At 41.7% G+C, this 27,313-nt stretch overlaps 1 protein-coding gene across 1 annotated transcript in view; it reads left to right on the top strand.

The window, feature by feature from the left end:
- The first annotated feature begins 1,672 nt into the window (after positions 1-1,672).
- Positions 1,673-27,313, top strand: part of F2 (coagulation factor II, thrombin) — a 28,606-nt gene continuing 2,965 nt past the window's right edge. The window contains exons 1-12 of the mRNA XM_054971138.1: positions 1,673-1,813; positions 6,575-6,738; positions 7,065-7,089; positions 8,718-8,768; positions 12,304-12,409; positions 14,179-14,315; positions 15,827-16,132; positions 17,772-17,873; positions 19,778-19,901; positions 20,170-20,337; positions 20,647-20,820; positions 23,286-23,464. Of these exons, the coding sequence (XP_054827113.1) occupies positions 1,735-1,813; positions 6,575-6,738; positions 7,065-7,089; positions 8,718-8,768; positions 12,304-12,409; positions 14,179-14,315; positions 15,827-16,132; positions 17,772-17,873; positions 19,778-19,901; positions 20,170-20,337; positions 20,647-20,820; positions 23,286-23,464 (1,615 nt within the window). The 5' untranslated portion in view covers positions 1,673-1,734. The remainder of the gene's footprint in view (positions 1,814-6,574; positions 6,739-7,064; positions 7,090-8,717; positions 8,769-12,303; positions 12,410-14,178; positions 14,316-15,826; positions 16,133-17,771; positions 17,874-19,777; positions 19,902-20,169; positions 20,338-20,646; positions 20,821-23,285; positions 23,465-27,313) is intronic.

The raw sequence follows: 27,313 nt of genomic DNA, 5'->3' as shown, positions 1-27,313 counted from the left end.
AACAGCTGCCAGAAATTTTGCCACACACAGTAGTTTGTTTACATTTGTCTCTTGAGTAGCCAAGATAATTTAACTTTTGGAGAAAGAGAATTCTGGTTAAATAATGGAAATTATTTTAATTTAATTTAATTATTTAAAATTAAATAATTTCTTAATTCTGAAAATTTAAGACAATCAAAGAAAATGTTGTCTACAGAGTCAATTTTCGTTCTGCTGATTTTTCCATGATTCTCTCTTGTTTTTGGATACAGCATTGATGTATAAACTTTTTGAATCTATGGCTACTTCAGACTTTTCTGTCATATCTTACAAGACAGCATTCCTAGAGGCTATCATGTCAGCTATGAGAGTGGGAGAATTAAGAGCACTTCTCTGTGACCCACCTTTCTTAAAATTCCACAAAGATAAATTAGTTCTATGACCTAGCCTCACCTTCCTACCTCAGGTGGTTTCGTTATGTCATCTTTCACAAGACATTATTCTCCCTGTGTTCCTCCCAAACGTCACCTTACCTCAAGAATGCACACTACACACTTTAGATGTGAGGAGGGCTATCTTGTTTTATTTGAAAAAGGTCAAGGACTTGTGCAAAGATAAGAATCTGTTTGTGTTTCTCTGGCCCCAGTAAGTGGAGACCAGCATCTGCACAAACTCTGTCTAAATGGATAGTCTCTGTAATCAGGATCACATATGATAGTCTGGCGTCTCATGTCCATTCCCAATAAGGGTCCACTCTACCAGAGCCTAAGCTTCTTCAGCAGCCTTGCAAGGAAAAGTTTCAATTCAAGATATCTGCAGAGCAGCAACCCGGTCTTTGTCTACTACCTTCATGAGACATTACTCCATAAATGTCGATTCCAGGAGCGAAGCTGCTGAGGAAAAGCAGTATTACAATCAATTATCATTTCACTGATCAGCCCACATCCTCCTCCTGAGGTAGGTGAGCTTGGTATTCTCCCATGTGGGACTGCACAGAAGCCACGAAGATGAAAACAGGGTTGCACTTACCTGTAACTTGTTCATTGAGTGGTCTTCTGTGCAGGCACACATCTGTCTCTCCTTGCTGTGGGCTGAGCAACAATATGTATGTCTTTTCCATGGCAATGGAGGGGGGACTGAGGGAGGAGTGCTTCCTCTCCCCAAGTCACGTGCTGTTTGGGCAGGAAAATGTTGGTGCATGACAAGAGGACGGGGGAGCATTCCAAAGCTTCAGAAAGCTCTAGAACTTTTCTCCTCTGTGGCTGGCCTGAGCCTGCACAATCCCAAGTGTGCCTGCACAGAAGACCACTCAATATAGAACAGTTACAGGTAAGTGCAACCCTGTTTTCATCATCACAGAGCATCAAGGGATGTGATCGGCCCTTCAAATATGGCTAACATACCATCCAAAGACATTTGAAACAATATATTTCAGTGGAAGTTATGTGGATAACCACATAAGTAATTTCTTAAAGTACAGAACTTTTGTGTGTGTTAATGTATATTTAGTATTCTTGGGCTAAATCATCATGCAGTCATTCTTATAAGCTGATGGATTATGCCAGTGAGTTGACTGCAAATGCATCGAGGGGAGGGAGAAAATGGGTGGGATAACGAGGACCTCGGCGTTACTGTCCCTGACACACTGTGACCTGTTTCTGTTCCTGTTTCTTCATGCTGGTTCAACATTAACCCAGGTGGGGTGGTGATCATTCTGTTCCCTCTACATTTCTCCTGTAAATAGGAGTATATGCAATGGGACAGAGCAGAGCCAGAATGCTGAGAATCCTTCTCCTTGCCAGCTTCCTGCACCTCACAGTGGGCCATGACCCAGGTAAGGGGGTTTGAGTATGGAGAAAAGTGGGAGAAGTTGAAGAAACCAGCAGCCCTAAGCACAAGTACTGGGAGTAAGTCCTCCGGGTGATGAGTGGGATCAAGCATGCTTAGGGTGGTGCTGCATGGCTAAAAGAGCAAAGTGCAGTGTTGAATCTGTGCACATCTTATGTCATTAGTACAATGCGAAGGCAACAGTGTTGATGCCCTGACAATAAGTGTCAGTCTTTGGAAAGAGTTTGTCAGGACTTGGGGGAGAGGAAGTGGGCATTGCAGAGACATTAATTTTGCCTTACATTTCAAAGGCTTTGATGCATGAAGGAATCCTGAGCAATTCTTCGGGAGAAAGCTGTAGAAGGTGGTTGGAAGGGAACTGCTGCAGAAGTAATTTCATACTTCTTGAACACATGCACCTAAGTACAAAATAGCACGTGTCATGCCAGATTGCAGTGTGTGCACTTATAGTTTTCTGAACTGTCATCAGATTTGGAAGGAATGAGCCTCGTTAATCTATACTAAGGCGTTTAGCTTAACACAACTTTATTCTCACAACAAAATGGGCTTAGACTGGAGTAACTCTGCATAGGATTGCACTGTTAATGGCCTTGTTAAGGAATGTGTGAGGAAAAGTTCTTTCAAGCTGTTTGCAGTTTTCTGAAAAACAGGCATACTTTCTGACTTCAATATTGGAGGCTGTGTGGGAACATACAATAAGGTTTTTTTTTAGTTTCATTGAATTTTTGTGCATGGGTAAGAAGTCCATTTTCAGCCTGCCTATTTTTGTAAGCACATTTTCAATTTTTCATCTCTTTTATGCAATTTTAATACATTTTATTAGATGTCATTTTATGCAGTTAATTAAAAATAGGCATAAATTAAGCATCAATAGTTCAAATGAATTTTCCTGATGTAGTTGAGAAAAAGTTTAATCCCAAGTGTGGAGAAATCATAAAAGAGTCTTGAATGTTAAGATCTTGTCATGAAAATGGATAATATCCCTTCTCTCAAATACTTTTCAGTCCTGTATCTTCCTTGTGCATACCATTCCTGTCACAAGAGGGCCAGTCATGTCATCGTGAGATGACTGGTTGCTGGAGCCAGGCTGAGCATTCTAAAATCTGAATGCAAAGGAGGACTCCAACTTCCCAGCAGGGAGAGAAGACTACAAAGGTTCAGATACCGGGGGTTAGACAAACAGGTATCAGGATGTGCCACCAAAGAGGCAGTCTCAGAATAAGCTCTGAGCAAACAAGTCTCTGCACAAGTGAGCAAACAGGAGGGTGGGGAAGTGCACATAGAGCAGTGAGAGATACCACATCAGAGGAATTCAGTGTGGGGCACAGGCCTGATACTAAGCTGGTTCAGGATCCCATTCTGCATTAAAATAGTGTCTGTCTTCCTTTCTTTCTTTTACATCGTTATTATTGACAGCAAACTTGTTTGACTGATTTTTTTTTTACTGTTCCTGAGTTATGAACAATCTCCTCTTTACCAACTCCTTACTCCTGTTTCTGGTTAATATAATAAATAATAACTGTGTACTGTCAAGTCACAACCAACTCATAACACTAGGACCATCGAGATTTTAAGGCAAGAGATGAACAGAGGTGGTTTGCCATTGCCTTCCTCTGCATAGCAACACCAGTCTTCCTGGTGGTCTCCCATCCAAGTATTAACTGTGGCTGACCCTGCTTAATTTCCAAGCCCTCAGAAGATCAGGCTAGTCAGGGCAATTCAGGCTGCTCAAATATAATCAGTTGTAAATGTTGATGACAGTTTAACCCAACAGAGAAATAAAGCAAAATATCAAGAACATAAAGGGGGGAGTAGAAAGACTATTGCTGGGGTTCCCAGTGTGGTGCTCCTGATACCTTTCCAGGTGCCCATCAAGTGTTTTTAAAAAGTAGGTGGGGCCAGGTGGGGCTCCTGAACAGCAGGGTTCTGATTGGCCATTTGTGATCTGATTGGCTGTGCAGCTTAAAATAATGTTTCAACAGTAGCTTCCACCACAGTGTTTGTTTCATTCTGTCCCTCACTCCTATTTCCCAGTGTATTTTTTAAAATTGCTTCTCCTGTCCCCTGCACTTGGGCTTCCTCTGTGTGTGTGTCTGTTTCTCATGGTGGCCATTTTGTGTTTGGCTCTACCTCCTTGGCACCCACGTTGTGGTTGGCCCAACACCTTGTATCAGAACTTCAAAGGTGCCCACAGTCTCAAAAAGGTTGAGGATCCCTGGGTTACCGTGTATGGGTGAGAATCAGATGAGAAATTAACATTGTTAGAAAATCCTTTCCTTTCCTGTTCGTTTCAACAGAAGGCAATCAATAACAAAGGTGTACGTAAATATTTTTTAACTTGAACACATGAAAATGCCTTATGTTGAATCAGATCATTGATCCATCAAGGTCAGTAGCATCTACTCAGATTGGCAGTGGTTCTTCCATGTCTTTAGATGCAAGTCTTTTACATTACCCAGTACTTGATTCTTTTCTTTTATTGTATGTATGTATGTATGTATGTATGTATGTATGTATGTATGTATGTATGTATGTATGTATGTATGTATGTTATTTTTAACCCGCAAGTGGGCTCAGGGCAAGGTACAACATTGATTAAAATACAACTTAAAATCAATTATAAAAACAGATAAAATACTGTGCCCCTTTCGGGGCAACCAGCGGGAGTGGACTCTCCATACCCCTTGTAAAGGGAGACTGGTGGAAGGCTCGGCAATGATGGGCTAAAATTAGCCTCCACCATATGCCTGGCGGAACATCTCTGTCTTATAGGCCCGCCTAAATGATACAAGATCATGGAGGGCCCGAGTGTCCTCAGATAGAGAGTTCCACCAGGTTGGGGCCAGGGCCAAAAAGGCCTTGGTCCTGGTAGAGGCCAGCCGAGCCTCCCTAGGGCCAGGGACCACCAGTAGATGTTTTCTGGTTGAACAAAGTGCTCTCTGGGGCACATACAGGGAGAGACGGTCCCTTAGATATGCTGGTCCCAGTCCATTTAGGGCTTCATAGGTCAAAACCAACACCTTGAACCAGATCCGGAATTCTACTGGGAGCCAGTGAAGCTGCTGCAAGATAGGCGTAATGTGTGTCCTACACGAAGATCCAGTTAGGACACACGCAGCAGCATTCTGGACCCGTTGAAGTTTCCGGATCAAGCCCAAGGGCAGCCCTGCATAGAGTAAGATACAGTAGTCTAACTTGGAGGTGACCATTGCATGGATCACTGTAGTTAGGTCCTGGGCTGAGAGGTAGGGCGCCAGTTGCCGGGCCCACTGAAGGTGGAAAAAGGCCGCCCGAGCCACAGCTGCGATCTGGCCCTCCATAGACAAGGAGGAATCCAGAATCACGCCCAAACTCCTAACCAATGGTACGGGCACAAGTGGTCCCCCCCCCAAGGTCGGGAGAAGGATCCCTGCCTCCGACAGTCCACGGCCCAAGGACAGGACCTCCGTCTTTGCGGGATTCAACTTCAGCCTGCTCTGTTCTACCCACCTAGATAACTGGAGATGCTAGTGATTGAACCAAGCATCTGCTGCTTGCCAAGCAGATAGTCTGCCAATGAGCCTCAGCTACTCCCCATTGTTACCTCCCATTTCCATTATTTATTTTTGGTTTCATTTAAATGGGAAACACATTACCATCTTCGCTTCCTTTTTTCCATGTAATTGGGATGACCTAGTCAGGAATTGCACTGTTGGCATAAGGTTCATCTCTGTATTTGGAATTACACTTCTTTTCAGATTTCTGCAATCCGTATCCTATTGTATTGTTTATTGAATGTCCCAGCCACTGATCATATTGATTTACACTATATAATTCACTTTGAGAAAGGTTGATACTAAATAATGTATAAATAAAAAATCTGCCCCACCATATTTCAAGAAGATAGAAGAAAGCTTTCTTGTTTTATAGACACTTAAAGTTCTGGTTTGCAGAATGAATTTAGGGAAGCATTTGGCAGCCTGCATAGCAGAGTGGGCATAGAGGTTTGCATTTGATGGTCCAGTGTCTCATCTGTTACATATATTGCAAAGAATCACAATAACATACCTGTGCCTGTCTGCACTGTTTTATATCCTGTAAACTACCCTGAGTAGTCTCAGTGAGAAAGGCAGACTATAAACAAAGTAAAATAAAATGGACATGCTATTTATTTTAAACATATATCACTTGTCACTGAGATTAATTCTTTAATTTAAGTATAGTGCAATGCATTTGTAAATAAATGCTTGGAGTCTACAAAAGAGAAGGAATCACAGAAATGCAGAGTGAGAGGGCCTCCACAGTGCAGTCCTAAACTGAGTCACTCCCATCTATGCCCACTGAAATCATGGAGCGAAAACTGACCAGATAAAACTGTTAGTTTAATCTTCTTTCTGAGGCCATAAACTGTATACCGGAAAACATCTTCGTCATTTGTCTTCTTTCACAGTGTGGGGTCTAGCTCACTTGGTTCAATTATCTGGAGTTTTGCTTTGCAGCACTTTTCTGCAAAAGGCCCCATTTTGGGTTCTGTGCCACTGTGGCCTGGGTTATATAAGATGGGGTGTGTGTGTGTGTGTGTGTGTGTGTGTGTGTGTGTGTTGGGGTGACAAATTAATGGGTAGTCATGCCTTGCAGAAGGAGCTGGGCCTTTGGTTGCTTTTGTTTTATTGTTCTGTCCAGCCTCTTCTTAAACCCGCAGTATAAAAGTATGGTGCTCTATCTGGTTCACAAATGACTGATTGATGCAGTGTTCCGGTTTTCATAGTCTTTGTTGAGCAGAAGCAAGCCGCCTCCTTGCTGAAACGCTCCCGACGTGCCAACAGGGGATTCGTGGAAGAGCTTCTTAAAGGCAACCTAGAACGGGAATGTCTGGAGGAAACCTGCCACTATGAGGAGGCTCATGAAGCCCTTGAGTCTCATGACCTAACAGTATGTACAACACAGTGTTCATTCCCGCTGCTAGGGATGAATTAGTCCCATATACCTGGAGCCTGCTACCATTGTGATGTTTGTCCCCACTTTGCTAGGGAAAGATGGATTTGTGCAAGGCCTTTGCATTTCAGCACAGCAGAAACTTTCATTTGTGCTGGTAGAAGCAAAGTCTCCTGCACTTATTTGTATCCCACTCTTCCTCTGATATGCTCCATGCACCTTCCCATTCAGGCAGTGTAAAGGGCTTGACCTGCCTATCTGCAGCCATAAAACAGTAATTTGCTTTCTGGCCATTCTTCTAAGTGAGCACCTTTGTTTTGCAGGATGCATTCTGGATAAAATACACAGGTACGTCTATCTGAGTCCTGCTGTATAGATTTTTACATGCTTTACTGCTGAGCTTCATTATGGCTTGAAGCTTTTTTCACAGGATCTGGAGTAGTTTCTCCCTTATTTCAGCGACTGTGATTAGGCATCCTAGAACCTCAGTCCCTTGTACACTTATTTGGAAGTAGAGTTTTTGGAATTTAGCAGGACATATTCAAAACAGAGAAGAGCAAGAGTCCAGTAGTACCTATAAGACTAACAAAATTTGTGGTAGCTTTGTGAGTCACTTTTAGCTGTGGCTCGCAAAAGCTCATACCCTACCACAAATTTTGTTAGTCTTATAGGTGCTACTGGACTCTTGCTCTTTTCTACTGCTACAGACAGATTAACACGGCTACCCATCTTGATCTATATTCAAAAGAAACATGGATAGGATTAGGTGTCATACTCAAGTCTAAGCACTAGATCTTGAAGAGGTCACCTGCTCCCTGATAACGTTTAACTGAAGATACCAGGGATTGATCCAGTTACTTTCTGTATTTCAAGCAGATCACTGAGCTGCGCCCCCTCCCCAAGGAATCTGCTTGGAGGTCTTGCCCTGAATGTCCAGTTCTCCCAGCCCATCCTTCCTCACTCTTTTAAAGCTGGCCGTATGGTGGAAGCCTTCTTTGTGTTCAGACTTACACAGAGACATTCTTCACATAACTATGACAGCCAGATTTCCTTTGTTATTGTCCCTAGTTTTTTCCTCTTCCTTCTTAATAAGCCCCTCCTCAGCTTCCAGTCCTCAGGTGTTACTACTCATCACACACTCACATCTTTACTACTATGTGCTATTATGTACTATCTGTTGCTTTGGGTATGATCCTATTGGGTAGTTCTGTGTTGCTTAATGTCAGTCTTAGAATTGCTAATACTCTGTTTCAGCATTTCTTTAACTCTGTATTGGATTTCTGCTGGCTTTAAATCTTTGCAAATTTGCATTTATATACTCTATTACAATGTTGAAATGTCCTTGAAATTGACTGTACTAATCTCATACTAAGTAATCCACCTTGAGTCTCAGTGAGAAAGGTAGACTATCAATGACATAAACAAACAAGCAAATAAATATAATTCTGGACAACTGAACTTTTTGCTAGCCTCTTCTTGATGGTGCTAATGTCAATCCCACTGCCCCTATTGCTCAGATCTTTTGTTTCTGCATATGATTAGGCCCTTCCTTACATGTAAGGAAAGTTCTCTTCTGCCACCTAATATCGCTGCAAGACCACTGGCTGCAACCAAGCATTCCAGTAGACAGCTTCCTAGTATGGCTGTTTGTTGACACCTGTTTTGAGACTGGAAGCAGGCAGAAAAGCTTCTTTCAGATTAATCTTTGCACAATGTTTTCTTTATCTTTGTGGACAAGAAATGAGAGAGGTGCCATATTATCTCCCAGTCAATTAAAACAGGCAGCTGGGCTGTCCCCTTATTTAGGCTTGGAGCCCAGTCTGCTTGTGGGAGAGGGGAAAGGCAACTCCGAGATAAACTCCATTTATTTCACTATATTAGGGAAGGTGATTTGGAAATCCTTTTGATCAGTCCATTCTCTAGATGTTATGACAAATCATTTCAGTTTGAGCTGATCTTTACTCTTCTTTTGCTAGCTTGTTTGTCTCAGAGGAAGATCAGAGCAATTCTGGATGAATGCATGAAAGGTAAGAAGGTTATGGAGAAACTGTGATGCCTTGGTTGTGATGAATGCTAAGAACTTTTCTGTAGAATTCGGAAATAAATTTTAAACAGACAGTGAATGAGCAATATGAGAAAGGGCATGTCTCTCCTCAAGTTTCCATGAGGACATTTCACACAACATGTTTTAGTAGGTATTCCTGATGTAAAGCAACACACACATACACTGTAGCGTACAAGGGAGACAAAACAGTGCTTTAAAAGATGTGGTGTAAATATGTGTGGCAGGAAACCAGAGACTGGTTGGGATACTTTGTCACATGTATACACCTTTACAAACACAATTGTCTTTTGTTAATATCATGTGATATAGCTTATAATTGATGTGCCTTCTAAATTTACGGAGCAGCTGCTCCTAATTCTGTTATTTATCCATTTCTTTTTTTTTTTGAAAATTTTTTATTGGATTAGAAATCAATCAATATTATATTCATTACAATCCATTTCCTTTAAATATTCAAGTTCTAACCCCCTCCCTTCCCCCCCTTTTGTTGACTTCCAACAGTTTTCCAACCCCTTATCCATTTTCCCCCTACTCATTTCATACTTATTTTATTCTAATAATCATATACTTTCACTCTCTTCTAAGCTTGTCTATTATAACACCGTGCTATCTCTATTCCCTATCCCACTTAACTTATCAGCTAAACATTACATTCCTGGCATATACCCTTTAATAATAATAATCATTTATCTATTTTTTGTACTCTATATTTTATCTCACACATTCTAGTCTCATCAATATGGGACAAACAATTCGTCTCACATTCTACATAACTTTAAGTACTTCTATAAACATAATATATATTCGACATGTCAATCAATCTAACCTATACTCTATATGTTACTCTTTACTTCCTTCTACCTATCTTATGTTCATTATATTTTAATTATATAATTTCTCCATAATACAGTTATCTGCCAACAATAATCAATCAATTTGACCCATACACTGCATATTTCTGAGTACCTCTATGAGCACAATGTACATTCGGCACAGGTTAAACAATTTAACTCATATTCTGTATGTTACTATATATTTCTTTCCACCTTTCTTATATTCATTCTGTCTAATTATATAATTTCTCCATTAAACAGTTATCTGCCAGAAATAGAACTAATTAATTTCTATCCTTATAATTCTTTATAATTATTATAATAACACCTCTGTTGCTTAATACTATATTTAATAATCAGATAATATAATTGCTTAGAATTTCTCCTTTAACTTTCCTCCCCCCGGTAAAGTCACTTCCCCCTTCTTTTGTTATATTTCAATAATTTTCAAACTGCCACAGTTCTCCTCCCACCTCCCATTTTTTCACCAAATATTGTTTCAGCTTCTCCCAATCCATGTTGAACTGTCCTGGATCAAGGTCTCTCCGTTTCCTTGTCATTTTGTCCATTTCCGCCATGTACAGCAATTTGTAAATCCAATCCTCGATAGTTGGCACTTCTTGTACTTTCCACTTTTGCGCATACAAAAGTCTAGCCGCTGCTGTCATGTAAAATAGCAATGTCCTGTATTGTGCCGGAATATCCTCCATTCCCTAGCAGGAGTTCTGGGTTCTTATTAACTTGAAATTGTAAAATCTCACTTATCACTCTTATTATTTCCCCCCAGTACTGCCTAGCTACCTCACAAGTCCACCACATGTGATACAACGATCCTTCATGCTTTTTACATTTCCAGCATTTATTAGACATGTTCAAATTCCCTAACGCAATTTTCTTTGGTGTCAAGTACCAGCAGTAAATCATTTTGTAGACATTCTCTTTAATATTAGTACATGTCGTAATCTTCAATGTGTTTTCCCACAAATATTCCCATGCCTCCATTGTTATTTCTTTATTAAAATTTATAGCCCACTTCACCATTTGCACTTTGACTATCTCATCTTCTGTGTACCATTTTAACAGCACTTTATAAATCTTAGAAATTTCCTTTTTGTCCTCTTGTAGAATTACCTCCTCTAATTCCGAATTCTCCATTCTTACCCCTCCCTTCGCACAGTCCGAATTGTAAAGATCTCTGATCTGTCTATACTGAAACCAATCATAACTTGGAGACAGCTCGTCTTGCGTCTTTATTCTTACTTTAGAAAGTTCTATTCGTATTATCTCCTTGTACGTTAAGCGTTGTTGTTCATTATCGACAGTTCTCGGATCTATTACTTCGTAAGGAACCACCCAGGAGGGAATTCCTTCCTGTAGGTAATCTCTATACTTCTTCCAAATTGTGAAGAGGCTTCTCCGAATATAATGGTGTAAAAACATAGAGTCTGCTTTTACTTTGTCGTAACACAGATATGCATGCCATCCAAATATTTTTTTATATCCTTCTAAGGCTAGCAATTTGCGATTTTTCAGCGTCATCCACTGTTATTTATCCATTTCTTATTCCCTATCACAAGTCCCAAGACCTTGAAGTAGGCATAAATAATGTGTATGTGTGTGTGTACATATACCTGTCTGTGGATTAAGTCACACATGCATGTTCATCACGTTATGACTGTAATGCCTAGCAATATCCACAGGTGAATTGTCTGTCTATCACGATGGCCAGAATTTCTAAAGCACCTCACAGTGAAGTCAGTGAAGTTCAGCCATTCAGCTGGCAGTTACCAAGTGTACAATAATAAAGTGTAGATAAATCAAGTTATGTACATGCATGTGTGAACCAGTTCTATGTAGCCCCTTCTGCACCAGGGACATAACTCCGCACTATCCCAGAAGTCAAGCTGAAAGGCATGGAATCAGCTTATCTGGGCCCTTTTGCACTTCTCATGTTTGGTCAGTGTGATGCCACTCTTTTTAGTCTGCACCGTGTCAAACTGAGTCGGGATTGATGTGTGCTGGCGCTTTTGTCACCAATGTTGTTATCGGTGATATAATGGAACCAGTTCTTTCTTTTCTTTCTTTCTTTTTTGCATGTGTGATGAATCAATGCATTGCTGGACCAATTGATCAATCTATTTCCTGTATTTCTACCTCTCAATCCATCGGTGCATCAATCCTACACTGGATTTAAAAAAATAAATAAATGGGAAGGAAAATGTAGATAAAAGAGGGGGGAGGAATGGAAAGGAGGGGGAGGGAGTGGCTGGATAGACAACAGTGGCAAATCACAATGAAGTGGGCTGGCAGAAGGTGGGAGAGGAGCAGAAGAGGGTAGAATGCTAAAAGATGGGATAAAGAGTGAGCACGGGGAAACAGCAGACTGGAAAATGGATTTTTAAAAAATGTCAGGGCATACGTGCTCCCAGGAAAGCCATAGAAAAACTGCATAGTAGCCAGAGTGACTACTCATGGTGGCAAATTGGGTGCAAATAGTCATGAATAAAACACCGCAGTATAGGAACTGAACTGGCCAAATTGGCCCATGCAGAAGGGGTTTCTGTCAGGCACAACTGAAGTCAGCAATCTGAAATGGGATGTCCTGGACTCTTTGAATACACCACTAGCTTTGTTTCTTCCAGTTTGTGTTTTGAACTCTGACAGGTGACTGTGCCATAGATCAAGGGCAGCAGTACGGGGGAACTATTTCTGTTACCAGATCAGGAGTTGAATGCCAGTTCTGGTCAAGCAAATTTCCTCACAAACCTGAGTAAGTTCCAAACTTATACTCTGAGGCTTTGATAAGCTTTATGCTACCCCTCAAATCCTCCCTTTTCAATAAGGATTCAGTAACTCCTTAGGGGCACTGGCAGGCTCATCTCTCCTTTTTCTGTAACTGATCCTCAACTGGTGTTAATGTTCCATACATCAGGAATATATTTAATCCTGATCATGCTAATTTATAAAGTCACATGTTCTGCATATCTGGGAAGTCCCCGGACTAAAGAAACTCTTACCTTGACTATGGAGGACCTGTTTTTACTGCTTTCATTATCATAAGAGGGTCTAGCCCCTTGAGTGACAGAATGGAGGCTCACAAGGAATTATAAGATGAGGAGGGGGGAATCCCACCCCACCTCCCAAACGATTCCGTACAGTTTTCCCTAAGCTCTCTAAATCTTGGACCGGCTGATTTTCTTCCCCCCAACTCACCCTCTTTTTCTGTGAACTGATTCTCAAAAATGCTCAGCGTTTGGTCCCTTCAGGGTTCCTTTCATCTTCCCTAGGCCACGTTTTGAGAGTTGTTGTTTCTTTAATGAGAAGCCCAGTAAAGTAGAAAGGTTTCCCTGAAAGATAACTGGCCTTCCACTACCAATCTGTTCCCTGAAATGCACAGGTGCAGGGGAGTGTTGGGTGTATCATATTGGTTCACACAGAGCAGCAGGGAAGTGTAGCATGCGCCCCGTAGGGCATGACTTTGTGAACTCAAGAATACCACCCCAGGATCTACCCAAGCAGAAACCAAGAGAATTCCATGGAAAACAAGTTGAAATAGAACGGATTCCTTACAGGCAGAAAGTTTGAAAACTACTGCTGATTTATAGGATAGCAGGCTGTGGGCCTTTCCACAGAGCACATGACAGGGGAAAGTGAAACTTAAGAGTTAATTATACAGTTACTTAGGCATATATATCTTACTTCCATATTTTATATTTATTTATTTATTTATTTATTCAATTTATATACTGCCCATCCCCAGGGGCTCTGGGCGGTGAACAGTTAAAATCGATAAAAACAAGAACTAAAATCAATATACAAACAATAAAACAAATTAACAAAGTGCAGTGGTGGGGAGAACCCTCCCCCACCCCAAAGGTGGGAGGCCAACATGGCACCGCCCCCTTCAATCACCGAATGCCTGGCGGAACAGCTCTGACTTACAGGCCCGGCGGAACAATAATATGTCCCGCTGGGCCCGGGTTTCCATTGACAGAGCGTTCCACCAGGCTGGGGCCAGGACTGAAAAGGCCCTGGCCCTGGTTGAAGCGAGGCGGGCTTCCTTAGGGCCGGGGACCACAAGTAAATATTTATTTGCTGATCGAAGCGATCTCCGGGGAACGTACAGGGAGAGGCGGTCCCAAAGATACACACACACACACACACACACACACACACTCCATATATATATGGAGTACATATATGACTATATATATATATACTCCATATGGAGTATATATATGACTATATATATATACTCCATATATATATATGGAGTACATATATGATATGTGCTCTCTGAGAAGCCCAAGTCAGCTAGCATTTCAGCGTAATGACTTGAGGAAATACTGATGTTTCTGACTATGTCTGGGTTTCATACTTCTCCTTAACAGAAGTGCTTTTCAGGTACAAAAAGCACAATGTGTAACGTAACACACAACATTGCAGAATCCACATCTCTTTTTTATAAACTCAGCTGGAAGGGGGAAAGTTCTGTTTTCCTGCATTTCTGGTCCATCTTCCCACCATGGTTTCTTCCAGTTTCAATGCAACAACCTATCCACATGCCAACCTGACAGAAAACTACTGCCGGAACCCAAACAACAGCCCAACAGGGCCCTGGTGCTACACCCGAGACCCAACAGTACGATCAGAAGAGTGCGCTGTTCCTGTGTGCGGTGAGTCTAATTGCTGATCATCACTATCTGATCATCAGGAAGAACACCTTGAGATATACATTGAAGTGTCTTCCCAACCTTCATTGACATAATTTTTTGCCTTTGCAATACTATATTGTACTTTCAAATGCCAAATCTTTTAGCTCATTCTGTTGCACGGTTATAGGATGAACGTTATTTATGAGTTAAGCCATATATAAACAGAAGTGCTTTTCAGGTACAAAAAGCACAATGTGTAACATAACTCACAAAACTGTAACTCCACCCCCACCTTTTCTCTTAGACCTCTGCAACAAAAAAAAATGAAACCTAGAGAGGGTTTTTTTTTTTTTTAAGATGAAAGCTGGGAACTAGTAGATCATGGAAGCAGACAGTTATAATGTTGTATTGATTTGTCAATTACCATTTTTTAAAAAAAATCTGAAAAGGTCCTCTGTATGTATGGAAGGAATGGCATTCATGAGGGCAAAGGAAAATGGCATCAGTGTGGGCAGGACTTGCAAAACTGTGCAACTGATTATCCACAGGGCATCCAAAGGTACTTTTACTGCAATCTTGCCAAAAAGATTTGAAAAAGGTTTAGGAAAGGTTTCAGAAAGATAGCAACAAAACAAGGGGAAACGTAGAAACAGAATAGAGGATGACATCATGTGGATTCTCCCAAAAAAGCAGTACTGCTGTAGAGAGGTGAAGTCAGAGCAGGTATTTGTATAGAAACAGCCTAACAATGGTTAGTTAGGGTCCATCAAACCAGAATCTGAAACTATAGTTTGAAATTGGTTATTAGCCATAGTTAATCTTAACTACATCATGTGAAAGATGATGTAGTTAAGATCTGAACAAACATTTATGTGCTGAAACCTGGTTCCACAGTCTAACCATAGTTAACATAAACTGTGGTTTCGTGATATGTCTGAACTGAAGCATTGATTTCTTATTTGAAGAAGTCCATAAAAGACTGGTATCTGTGACTTATTTCTGAAGCATGGCCTAGTATAGTTGTTTTAGTCAGAACTTGAGGCCCTATATAAAAGGAGCTGTCTGAATTCCCTTAAGTTTATGGCAGTCATGCTCTGCCCATGGTTGAGGAACATTCTTCTCTTATTGTTATTTCACATAGTATAGGGCTAAGCCTTGGCATTCAAAACTGGTTCCAAGTCTGAATACTGATGATACATGACTCAAATTAAACCCAAAACATGGTCCAAGGATATTTAAAAGTCCAGAATGCAATGAGGATGGCCTTTGCATCTGATTAAATCAGTTCTGGTCTTGAGAAGTTTATGCAAACTGTTCAAAGTGCCACAAGACTCCTGTTTGTCTTTGCTGTAACATATCACCATGTTACCTAATGAATCTGCTGATCAAAGCTCTAGATTTACTTAGAGTGAATATAAGGTTTACAATAAGTTGGGCTGTCTGGCTAGCCATTACATGCTACTGCTCCAGCAGTAAATGTTTGTCTGAACCCAGAATATCCTTTTCATTATACTCATGGCTTCTCTTTTTAGGTGAGAACCGAACCACAGTTCCATTAACTCCAAAAGTTCAACAAGAAAACACAAAGCAGCAGCAACACTGTGAAGCTGATTATGGACTTGGGTACACTGGGACCCTCTCTGTCACCCTATCTGGAAATCAATGCTTGCCATGGGCTTCTGAAAAAGCAAGAAAGCTAAGCCGTGGGGCATCCTTCTTGCCAGATGTTAATCTCCTGGAGAACTATTGTCGCAACCCAGATAATGATGATGAAGGCGTCTGGTGCTACATAGACCATCCTAATACCACTTTTGAATACTGTGACTTGCACTACTGTGGTGAGAAGCCTGCAGGAGACAGGTCACTATTTTTGTGGTAATGAGTTGGGAGCATCTAAAGATGAGATGACGGAATGCTCAATCTAGATGAGTCAGATGTGTATATGTATAGAATCATAGAATCATAGAGTTGGAAGGGGCCATACAGACCATCTAGTCCAACCCCCTGCCCAGTGCAGGATCAGCCTAAAGCATCTCTGACAAGTATTCATCCAGCCTCTTCTTGAAAACTGCCAGTGAGGGGGAGCTCCCTAGGCAGCTGATTCCACTTTTGAACTACGACTGTGAAAAAGTTTTTCCTAATATCCAGCCGGTACCTTTGTGCATGTAATTTAAGCCCATTGCTTCAGGTCCTACCCTCTGCTGCCAACTGGAACAGCTCCTTGCCCTCCTCCAAATGACAGCCCTTCAAATATTTAAAGAGAGCAATCATGTCCCCCCTCAACCTCTTCTTCTCCAAACTAAACATTCCCAAGGCCCTCAGCCTTACCTCATAGGGCTCAGTCTCCAGACCCCTGATCATTCTCGTTGCTCTCCTCTGCACCCTCTCGATTTTGGTCACATCCTTTTTGAAGTGAGGCCTCCAGAACTGCACACAATACTCCAGGTGTGGCCTGACCAAGGCAGTATAGAGAGGGGCTATGACCTCCTGCGATTTCAGCGCTATGGCCCCTTTGATACAACCCAAGATTGAATTAGCCTTTTTTGCCACCGCATCACACTGACTGCTCATATTTAGTTTACAGTCCACTCTTACCCCAAGATCCCTTTCACATATACTACTGCCCAGAAGAGTATCCCCCATCCAGTATTTGTGCTTCCCATTTTTGTGGCCCAGATGCAATACTGTGCACTTGTCTTTGTTGAATTGCATCCTATTCACAGCTGCCCACTTCTCCAGAGTATTCAGGTCTTGTTGAATTTTAATTCTATCTTCTTGGGTGATTGCTACTCCTTCCAATTTGGTATCATCAGCAAATTTAATGAGCAGCCCTTCCACTCCTTCATCCAGATCATTGATAAAAATATTGAAAAGTACCGGGCCCAAAACTGAGCCCTGTGGCACCCCACTGGACACCTCCCTCCAATATGATGAAATGCCGTTGACCACCACTCTTTGAGTGCGGTCCTCCAACCAGTTCCCTATCCACCGAACTGTCCTATAGTCCACTCCACAGTCTTCCAGTTTGCCCATCAGAACGTCATGGGGGACCTTATCAAAAGCTTTACTGAAATCCAGATAAATCACGTCAACAGAGTTCCCCCGATCCAGTAAGCTGGTCACTCGATCAAAGAAGGAAACCAGGTTGGTCTGGCAAGATCTGTTAGGAACAAAACCATGCTGACTTCCCCGGATCACTGTAATCATGGTGTGTGTTGGTTTTTACTGAAGGATGTTTGTTCAATACTTTTCATTTATACACTTGGATCTCACCACCTTGGGGACCCTGAATTGGCTGGAAAGACAGCATAGAAATGTTTAAAACAAAACAAAACAAAGGTATTCAATAGCCGCCCCTGCACACAAGTGGACTACGTTTGAAAAAAGATGTAAAATGAGAACAGGATTGGGTGAAGCATCTGCAAACCAAGGTCTGTCAGTTTCTCCCCATTCTCAATACCATTTTTTTTCTCCCAGAAAACTCTCCAGAAGATGTGGATGAATCAAGAGGTGGCCGGACAGTTGTCCAGCAACACGAACTCTTCTTTGATGTTAAGACATTTGGCCAAGGTGAAGCAGGTGAGAAAAGAGGCCAAACTCAGCAAAAAGGGATGATAGCAAGGCTGGAGCTTCTTCCCTCAATCATGGCATCTCTCTCTTCCACTGCATCTCCCTCTCGGAATTCAGAGATAGGGATGAAAGCAGTGTTGCTTGTGGCTGGTGCTTTTAAGTGTATCTAGTGCTATGATTTCAACATCATGCTGACAAGCAGAAATTAAACAAGTGAAGGTATGTCTTGCAGAGAGAGAAACACATGGGGGAAAATGTCACCTGCTTAATTTCTAAAGGTCAGCTTGTGACACAGCCGTTGATTGCCAATAAGGCACAACTTTACATCTAAATTAGATTACTGGAATGCACTTTGTGTGGGACTGCCCTTGAAAATCGTTCAGAAATGTCAATTGGTGCAGAATGCTGCATCCAGGATGTTGACTGGAATGGGTTGCAGGGAACATATCACTCCAGTCTTGGCTTATCTATACTGGTTCCCAGTCTGTTTTGGGGTGCAATTCAAGGGGCTGGTGCTGACATTTAAAGCCCTGTATGGTTTGAGACCAACATTCCTGAAGGACCACCTGCTCCCAGACCACTATGGTCATCTTCAGAGGCCCTGCTTCAGGTGCCACCACCTTCTGAGATTAGGCAGGTAGCAACCTGGGAGAGGGCCTTCTTAGTGGTGGTACCAAAACACAACAACTCTCTTCCTAGGAAGATTTGCCTGTCCCCTTCTGTTGCCATCTTCCACCAGTGGGTGAAGGCTTTTTTGTTTCTCTCAGCCTTTCCTCCATGATCCCAAAGTTTTTAACTGTTGCTTTTATCTTTTGAATTTTATTTTAATAAATGTGTTGATTTTAATGGCTTTTAATATGAGATTTTAATTTGTATGTTTTGAATTTGTTAGCTGCCTTAGCAGCCCCGTGAGGAGAGGAAGAAGGGATAAAAATCTTAAGACCAATTAAATAAACTTTGACTGAAACCTGAGACTCCATTCAGCCCTGATTTACAGACATGGTGACACAATGGACTGGAGACAGTGCAGTGTTGTGAGGAAAGCATTGCTTTCCATGTATATGCATGTGTTTCTTTTGTCCTACAGTCACCTTTGATCAAAAAGGTTTGTTTTTGAGATTCTGAAATGATACCAAAAGCCTTAAAAGCTATTTACTAGAGGTTAAAGTCAGATGAATGGGTTCAGAAATCTGTCTTGCAAACTTGCCTTCTATTATCTAAAAAATTCCATCTGTTTTTTCCACTGGTGAAAAATGAGGGAGGGGGTTCCCTTTGACCATCAAAAAACCTATACTGGGGATCATGGGACCTGCATGAACAAAAGCTATGTGTGATGGGGGCTATACTAAGGAGGGGTATTGGGTAGGACTGGGGGGGGGGAGGTTTGATTGATCCAATCCTCAGCCTTCAGGCTTGGTTTTTCAGCAGCAGTGGATTTAGAAATCTGCAAGATCATTGTAGGACTTTAGTGACCAGCATAGTTATACTCAAGTCAGAATTTCTCACTGTGCTTTAGCATAAGACAATGAGAGAATGATCCCACAGTCTAATCCAATCAGCTAGCACTCAGTATTGATACTCAGGTAAGTTCTTTAAAATAAGTAATGTTGTATACAGGCTTAGTAGTAAAATTCAGTCTTTTTAGAATATGGACTTAATGGTCTTTTGAACACTGCCCCCCCCCCCGGTGTCCAAAAGCAAAGGCCAAAACTTGTATTCTGTATCCTATTATTCTACATTCCCAACAGGACGAGGATATAGACTCATAATTGGTGCAGTTTTTATTTTATTCAAGTAGTAGTTGTTCTATTAGTGTCTGGTTCAGCCCATCTTTCTATAGCAGAAAATGCTGGTTCATAGAAGAGGAGCCTGTAATTGTGGTCACTGATAGGTGGATGGGACTATATTTCCAGACTGTGGTCTCCGTCCCTTGTTTGAGAAGAAGAGTATCACTGATGATTTTGAGCTGGAGCTCCTAGAATCCATGGGTGGCCGAATCGTGAAGGGACAAGATGCTCAAATAGGCAGCGCTCCATGGTAAGTGTCATTGGTTCCCAATGTTTTCTTTTCTGTCTATTTTACTGATAATTAAAGTATCAGGACCACACAGGTCGTGTCGGCCAATTCTTGTGGTACAGCTGCCATAGCAGCCCCAAGAAGAAGCCTTTGATGAGAGTATTTCTGACATTCCTCTTTTGCACAGAAGCCTGCCAGTGCAGACACAAGCCTATGTGCAGCTCATCTTTTTTCTTTAATGCATCTGATAAACTACTTGCCCTGGGCATTTCCCCTGACTTTATTCTAGGCAAGTGATGCTGTTCAGGAAGAGCCCTCAAGAATTGCTGTGTGGTGCCAGCCTCATAAGTAATCGTTTGATCCTGACAGCTGCTCATTGTATCTTCTACCCTCCCTGGGATAAGAACTTCACAGCAGATGACCTCGTTGTGCGAATTGGCAAACATAACAGGAAAATGTAAGTGCGGTAAAGGTTTTTTATAATCAATCGTCATAATAGACAAAAGGACACTGATGGAAATCATGTTTCTAGGCATCATCACATCTCTTGACATTAAGAAAACCTTTCCAGATTAAGGCCACCCTTCTATTAATTCCCCCTCAACCCAAAGTACGCATCTTTTATAATCTTGAAATACTTTGTGTGAAAGAGAGCTTCAATTTACTGTCCATTGGACTTGATTGTTGTAAACAATGTGGATAGATTGGAAGTCTTTTGTTAATATTTAAATGATGCAGTTGCTTTTCTCCTTTTGGAACCTTTTAGACATGAAAAGACCATGGAAAAAATTGCCTTGCTGGACAAAATAACCATCCATCCCAAATATAACTGGAAGGAGAATCTAGATCGGGATATTGCATTGTTGCGCTTGAGGAAGCCTGTTCCTTTCAGTGACTACATCCAACCAGTCTGCTTGCCTACCAAAGAGATTGTGCAAAGGTGAGAAAGTTTAATAGAAGAGGTGGAGCCAGAAACCTCTGGATGAGGGTTTTGTGTGTATGTGTGGTTTTCATGGAAAGAGCCCCATCCAAAATGATTCTGTGATGATCTACAAATTCAAGTTCTCTGTTAAGTGACATTTAAACTTTCAGTTAATGGGATCAGTGAACAAATTCAATAAATCCTTTAAGTAAAATCTATATTGTGAATGTGTGTGTATGTGGTGCCCTGGTGGGGTTTTCATGGCAAGGGAGTAATGGAGGTGGTTTGCCATTGCCTGCGTCTGCAGCCCTGGTCTTCGTTGGAGGTCTCCCATTCAATTACTAACCAAGGCCAACTCTGCTTAGCTTCTGAGATCTGTTGAGATCAGGCTCACCTGGGCTATCCAGCTCAGGGCATATTGTGTGTATCACAAACTATTCTCTTTGCACTCCTGTCACTCATGAAAACTGGAATGGCAGCCAGTGTGGGAAAATAAAACTTCGGTACTTAAGTATTTATTTAAAATATTTGTAACCTATCTTTCCTCCAAAGAAAGAGGATGCTAAGGGTAGCTACTCTTCACTATCAGGCTGTGAGCTGCCACCAAGAGAAAAAGCCAGGTAAATAAAACTGGATTTCTTAGTTGTGGAAGGTATCCAAACCACAAAACGTTCCAGTTGCAGAAAAATCCTTAATCTTTTCCTAAATAAAAAATAAAATTTCTCAAGAATAGAAATAATAGTTTTTACGAAGGAAATATAATTTAGCTGCCAGAAAGCCTAACATTCCACCTAAATAATAGTCTAATCCTAACTGTGTTTACTTGGAAGCAAATCCCAAGAATCTAAACTGGGTTTTGTCTAGAACAGTGGATAAGTGGCTAATTAAGTGCACCTGGTGGTTGTCCTTGATTAGGCGGCTCCTCCCCCAGGCTTAAGAAAAAGGCTGGGTGGATTGAAAAGAAAAAAAAGGAAGGCTGAATCACAGGAGCATGGAGGTTGGGTACCTATTTGTCTAGTGGGCTTTGTTTTAGCTAAGATTAGGTCAAGCTCTTTTTTTTTATTGCCATTGCTTTGCCTCAAGAGTGAGTATTGTTAATTTGACTGTTCTCTTGAGCTAATAAATAATTATCCTTCCTGTGTCTTGAGTGTCTGCCTGCTGTGCACAAGGGCTTCCAGCTAAGAACCCTGAAACCGGTGAGTCTGGTACAAACAGGCGGGGCATACTACTCTGGGAGAGCTTCTGGGGTACTGTGTGGCTGTTATCAGCACCAGAACCAGGCCCAGAGGGTTTGCCCACTCTTTTTGCCCACTCTTTACAGGTTTATTCTCAAAAAAGGTAAGCAAAAGATTGTAGACTTACAGAAAACAAGGCTTATTTGGGACAGGGGAGGCACAGGCTGTTCTGCAAATTAAGGAGAAAAAGCATTTACCTTTAAACACAAATGGTCCCTTCTTCCTTCCTCCTCAAAGGTCAGTCTTTATTGTCAATGTGATAGAGCATAGACTAGAACCCTGGGTCAAATCCATTCTCTAATATGAGCCTTACTAGCTGACCTTGGGCCAGTCACCATTTCTCAGCTTAATCTACTTTACTGGTTGTTGTAAAGATTATTTTACTTCATATACGTCCATACTTTTCCCCAATGAAGACTCAAAGCAGCTCACATAGTTCTTCTCTCCATTTTATACCCACAACAACCCTGTGAGATAGCTTAAGTTGAAAGTGTGTGACTGACAAAAGGGTACCCAGTCAAGCTTTCACAGCATCATGGAGATTTTAAACTTGGTCTCCTAGAGCCTAGCCCAACAATAACCACTAAATCACACCGGCTATAAAGATAGGGGAAGGAAGACCACATACATCACTCTGAGCTCTTTGGAGAAAAGGGTGGGATAAAAGTATGCAAAACAGAACATCCTTTTGCAAAAGGACAAAATTAAAATTCTCCTTGCTAATAATTGTGGCGAGCCTCTTTCAGTACTGGAAACTCTGGCTGCTGCCAAGGCTGGTGATGACTCCCTTTGAATGTGCAGTGACTCTGCATCTGCTGTATACCCTGGCATTTTCATATGGGTGCCAGATTGGAGTCCTGTTGCTGAAGACACATCCTATGCACCAACATCTTGCATCCAAAGAAGTGGGTTCTAGTACACAAAAGCTTAGGCTGGAATAAAATTTTGTTAAAGCAGTTTTATAAAGAAAACCAAATAAAATTAAATCAAACAAATTCTTGGTTGTTGTGGGTTTTCCGGGCTGTATTGCCGTGGTCTTGGCATTGTTGTCTTGGCACAATGCCAAGACCATGGCAATACAGCCCGGAAAACCCACAACAACCATCGTTCTCTGGCCGTGAAAGCCTTCGACAATACAAACAAATTCTTGCTTGAAGGTTTATTGTAATGAGAGTTCGTTTTCTGATAAATTCTAACCCTTCTCTGCAGTAAAACCATCTTGTTTTAAACTTTAATCTTTTTCTGCAGCCTGCTGTTGACGGGGTACAAAGGACGTGTGACTGGTTGGGGAAACCTTTTTGAGACCTGGAGCGCTAGCGTTAATGACTTACCCACCTATCTGCAGCTAGTGAACCTTCCCATTGTGGATCGAGACACTTGTAAGGCATCCACAAAAATTAAAATCACAGACAATATGTTCTGTGCAGGTGAGTTTTCCTAAGCATGTAATACTTTCTTTTACATAATAACTGGCATGAGTTTTTGTATATATGGTATGGTATTGAAAGAGCAAAGCATTCCAACTAACTCAAGCAACTTAATCACGATAGAGCAAGAGAACTAGCCAATTTGATTCTGTTGAGGTTACAAGGTAATTGACTATTGTTACCCTGAACCAGTGTTGCCCAACCTCTTTCCACGGAGGAACTCCTAAATTGATTTTTCAAATCCTGAGGAACCCCTAACTATGGAAACACTTACAGACCAGGAAAGTTGATGGCAGGGAGCACTATTCAATTACTGCTAAGTTATTGTCAAAAATATTATTTGTAAACAGCTGTTGCGTGCATGTGTCAACTTACAACATAAGAAAAATGTGAAGCATTTTTGGTATTATTGGGAAGGCCGCACCATGGAGGCCTTGGGAGAGGCACAGCGCTCCGCTGGGCCTCTCTACCTCTGCTTCTCTGGGCTTCTCTGTTGCTGTGTTGCAGACAACTCACTGAGCCTGTGCCAGGATAAAAAGTGAGACGTCGGTAACATGGCTTGCCTTTTATATATTAGAGATTTTTTTTTTCAAGTATCAAAATATCAGATCAAAATAAAGTTTATTTTTGTACAAATGTTGAATTCTTGATCAACTTCTCACAGAACCTCTGACAAAGTCCTTCAGGATTCTATGAAACCCTGGTTGGAAAACAATTCTCTTAAACAGTAGCAAATGATTACTTATGGAAACTTTACTGTGGCATCAGCCCATAAACATGCATAGACTAAGGACCACAATCTTCAGCCTGCAGAATCACTTCTGCTGTTTGGAAAATCTGGCCTTATTACTGCTGCCCCTACCCCACAGCATGAGGGGGTCTGGCCCTTCAGACTGAAGAACCTAATGTAAAATGAGACAGTAACCCAGAGGCCTCAAATGTGAAGCATATGGTCATTCTCCAATTTAGTATGAGAGATGATGGTGTTGCCTTTTGCTGAGTCAGTGATATTCCCTGAATTAAGTTGCTGCATAGCATAGGTGTAGACAGGTGCATAGTTAGGTTCAGCGAGCCCTACTTGGACTTAGTTTCTATAAGATTTATGCTAGCCAGATAGATAGTTTCCTGCTTAGAGACAGGGAGAGTGAAGTATGTCTGTGTTGTGCACAAAGCTCTGTGGGGAAGGAAAGCTGATGGTCAAAAGGTGTCTCCTAGCTGCTTCAGAATACAAACCTGTTTTGTTTCATTTACAACTGTTTACATTACTTAGTGTCTGCCTTTCTCACTGAGACTCAAGGTGGACCACTCAATGCAATCAACAGGATGAGACATCTAATAAGCACAGCAATAGAGCTAGAAATAGCAGAAATTTGAAACAGCTGTTGTCTGAACAAAGCGTACGTTTTAAACATGACATGTTAAACAATATATAACATGGTATTATGGCAGTAGAAACACAATACGTTTTCTTGGGCCAGTTTGTTATGATGTAACCCCATTTCCCTTATAAAGATGCTTTCTTGAACAATTGTTATATAGTTTGCAAAATGCCAGAAGCATGGGCGTCTTCCTGACCTCCTCAGGTAGGCCGTTCCACAGGATGGGGGCCACTACAAAGAAAGCACATGTACAGATAGTTAGTTGTTGATTTTACCTATCTGCAGGGTAGCTCCTACAGAAGGCCCTGTTCAGAGGAGAATTGTCATGGTGGGACAGAGGTTGCTCTTGCAGATATGAGGGTCCAAGGCCATCAGGGGCTTTATTTGTAGCGTGTGTGTGTTATGTGCCATCAAGTAGCTTCTGATTTATGAAGAGCCTATTAATTAACAACCTCCAAAATGTCCTATCATTAACAGACTTTCTGAGATCTTGCAAACTGAAGGTCATGAATTCCTTTATTAAGTCAAGCCATCTAATTCTGAGCCTTCCTTTTTTCTACTGCCTTCAACTTTGCCCAGCATTATTGTTTTCCAGTCTCGTCTTCTCGTGATGTCACAAAAGTACAATAGCCTCAGCTTTTAGCTTCTAGGGAAAATCTGATTTGATCTAGAATCCACTTATTTGTATTTTTGGACATCCACGGTATCCATAAAACTTTCCTCTAACACCGCATTTCAGATCAATCAATTTTCTTCCTGGTTGTTGGGGGTTTTCCGGGCTGTATTGCCGTGGTCTTGGCATTGTAGTTCCTGACGTTTCGCCAGCAGCTGTGGCTGGCATCTTCAGAGGTGTAGCACCAAAAGACAGAGATCTCTCAGTGTCACAGTGTGGAAAAGATGTAGGTCATTTGTATCTACTCAGGAGGGGTGGGGTTGAGCTGAGTCATTCTGTAAGAGTTTCCCAGGGTGTGGAATGCTAATGGCGGGAGGCTTCACTGTATCCTGAGGAGGTTCTTTTGCATATGGATTGGTGCTTGATGTGCTAATCTTCTCTGCAGGGCTATTGTCGGGTGTGGAGTGTTTTGTTGGCCTGGTGTTTTTCAGAACTGGAGCCCATGCTCTGTTCATTCTTAAGGTTTCTTCTTTCCTGTTGAAGTTTTGCTTATGCTTGTGAATTTCAATGGCTTCCCTGTGCAGTCTGACAAAGTAGTTGGAAGTGTTGTCCAGTATTTTGGTGTCCTGGAATAAGATACTGTGCCCTGTTTGAGTTAGGCTATGTTCAGCCACTGCTGATTTTTCAGGCTGTCCAAGTCTGCAGTGTCTTTCATGTTCTTTTATTCTTGTCTGGATGCTACGCTTTGTGGTCCCGATGTAAACTTGTCCACAGCTGCAGGGTATACGGTATACTCCTGCAGAGGTGAGGGGGTCTCTGCCGTCTTTTGCTGATCGTAGCATCTGTTGTATTTTTCGGGTGGGTCTGAATACTGCTTGAAGGTTATGCTTTTCCATAAGCTTTCCCATCTGATCAGTAATTCCTTTGATATATGGCAAAAACACTTTTCCTGTAGGTGACTGTTTTTCCTTGGTTGTTTGATTCATCCTGGGTTTGATTGCTCTTCGGATTTCATTTCTGGAGTAGCCATTTGCCTGAAGTGCGTGGTTTAGATGATTAATTTCCTCATTGAGAAAGCGCGGCTCACATATCCGTCTTGCACGATCCACTAATGTTTTCATTATGCCTCTTTTCTGTCGGGGGTGGTGATTGGAGTTTTTGTGTAAGTACCGATCAGTGTGAGTTGGTTTCCTGTAGACCTTGTGACCTAACTGAAAGTTTGCTTTGCGGATGACCAAGGTATCCAGGAATGAGAGTTTTCCCTCACTTTCTTTCTCCATTGTGAATTGTATGTTCAGGTGGATGTTGTTGAGATGATTCAAAAACTCCCTCAATTCACAAGCATAAGCAAAACTTCAACAGGAAAGAAGAAACCTTAAGAATGAACAGAGCATGGGCTCCAGTTCTGAAAAACACCAGGCCAACAAAACACTCCACACCCGACAATAGCCCTGCAGAGAAGATTAGCACATCAAGCACCAATCCATATGCAAAAGAACCTCCTCAGGATACAGTGAAGCCTCCCGCCATTAGCATTCCACACCCTGGGAAACTCTTACAGAATGACTCAGCTCAACCCCACCCCTCCTGAGTAGATACAAATGACCTACATCTTTTCCACACTGTGACACTGAGAGATCTCTGTCTTTTGGTGCTACACCTCTGAAGATGCCAGCCACAGCTGCTGGCGAAACGTCAGGAACTACAATGCCAAGACCACAGCAATACAGCCCGGAAAACCCCCAACAACCATCGTTCTCCGGCCGTGAAAGCCTTCGACAATTTTCTTCCTGTCAGCTTTCTTGTTTGTTCAACTTTCACATCCATACATAGTAATAGGGAATACCATAGTGTGGA

The sequence above is a fragment of the Eublepharis macularius genome, chromosome 2 (genome assembly GCF_028583425.1).
Source record: "Eublepharis macularius isolate TG4126 chromosome 2, MPM_Emac_v1.0, whole genome shotgun sequence".
In the NCBI taxonomy this organism is placed as follows: domain Eukaryota; kingdom Metazoa; phylum Chordata; class Lepidosauria; order Squamata; family Eublepharidae; genus Eublepharis; species Eublepharis macularius.
The sequence above is the reverse complement of the archived record's forward strand: the minus strand, read 5'-3'. Positions and strand labels throughout refer to the sequence as shown.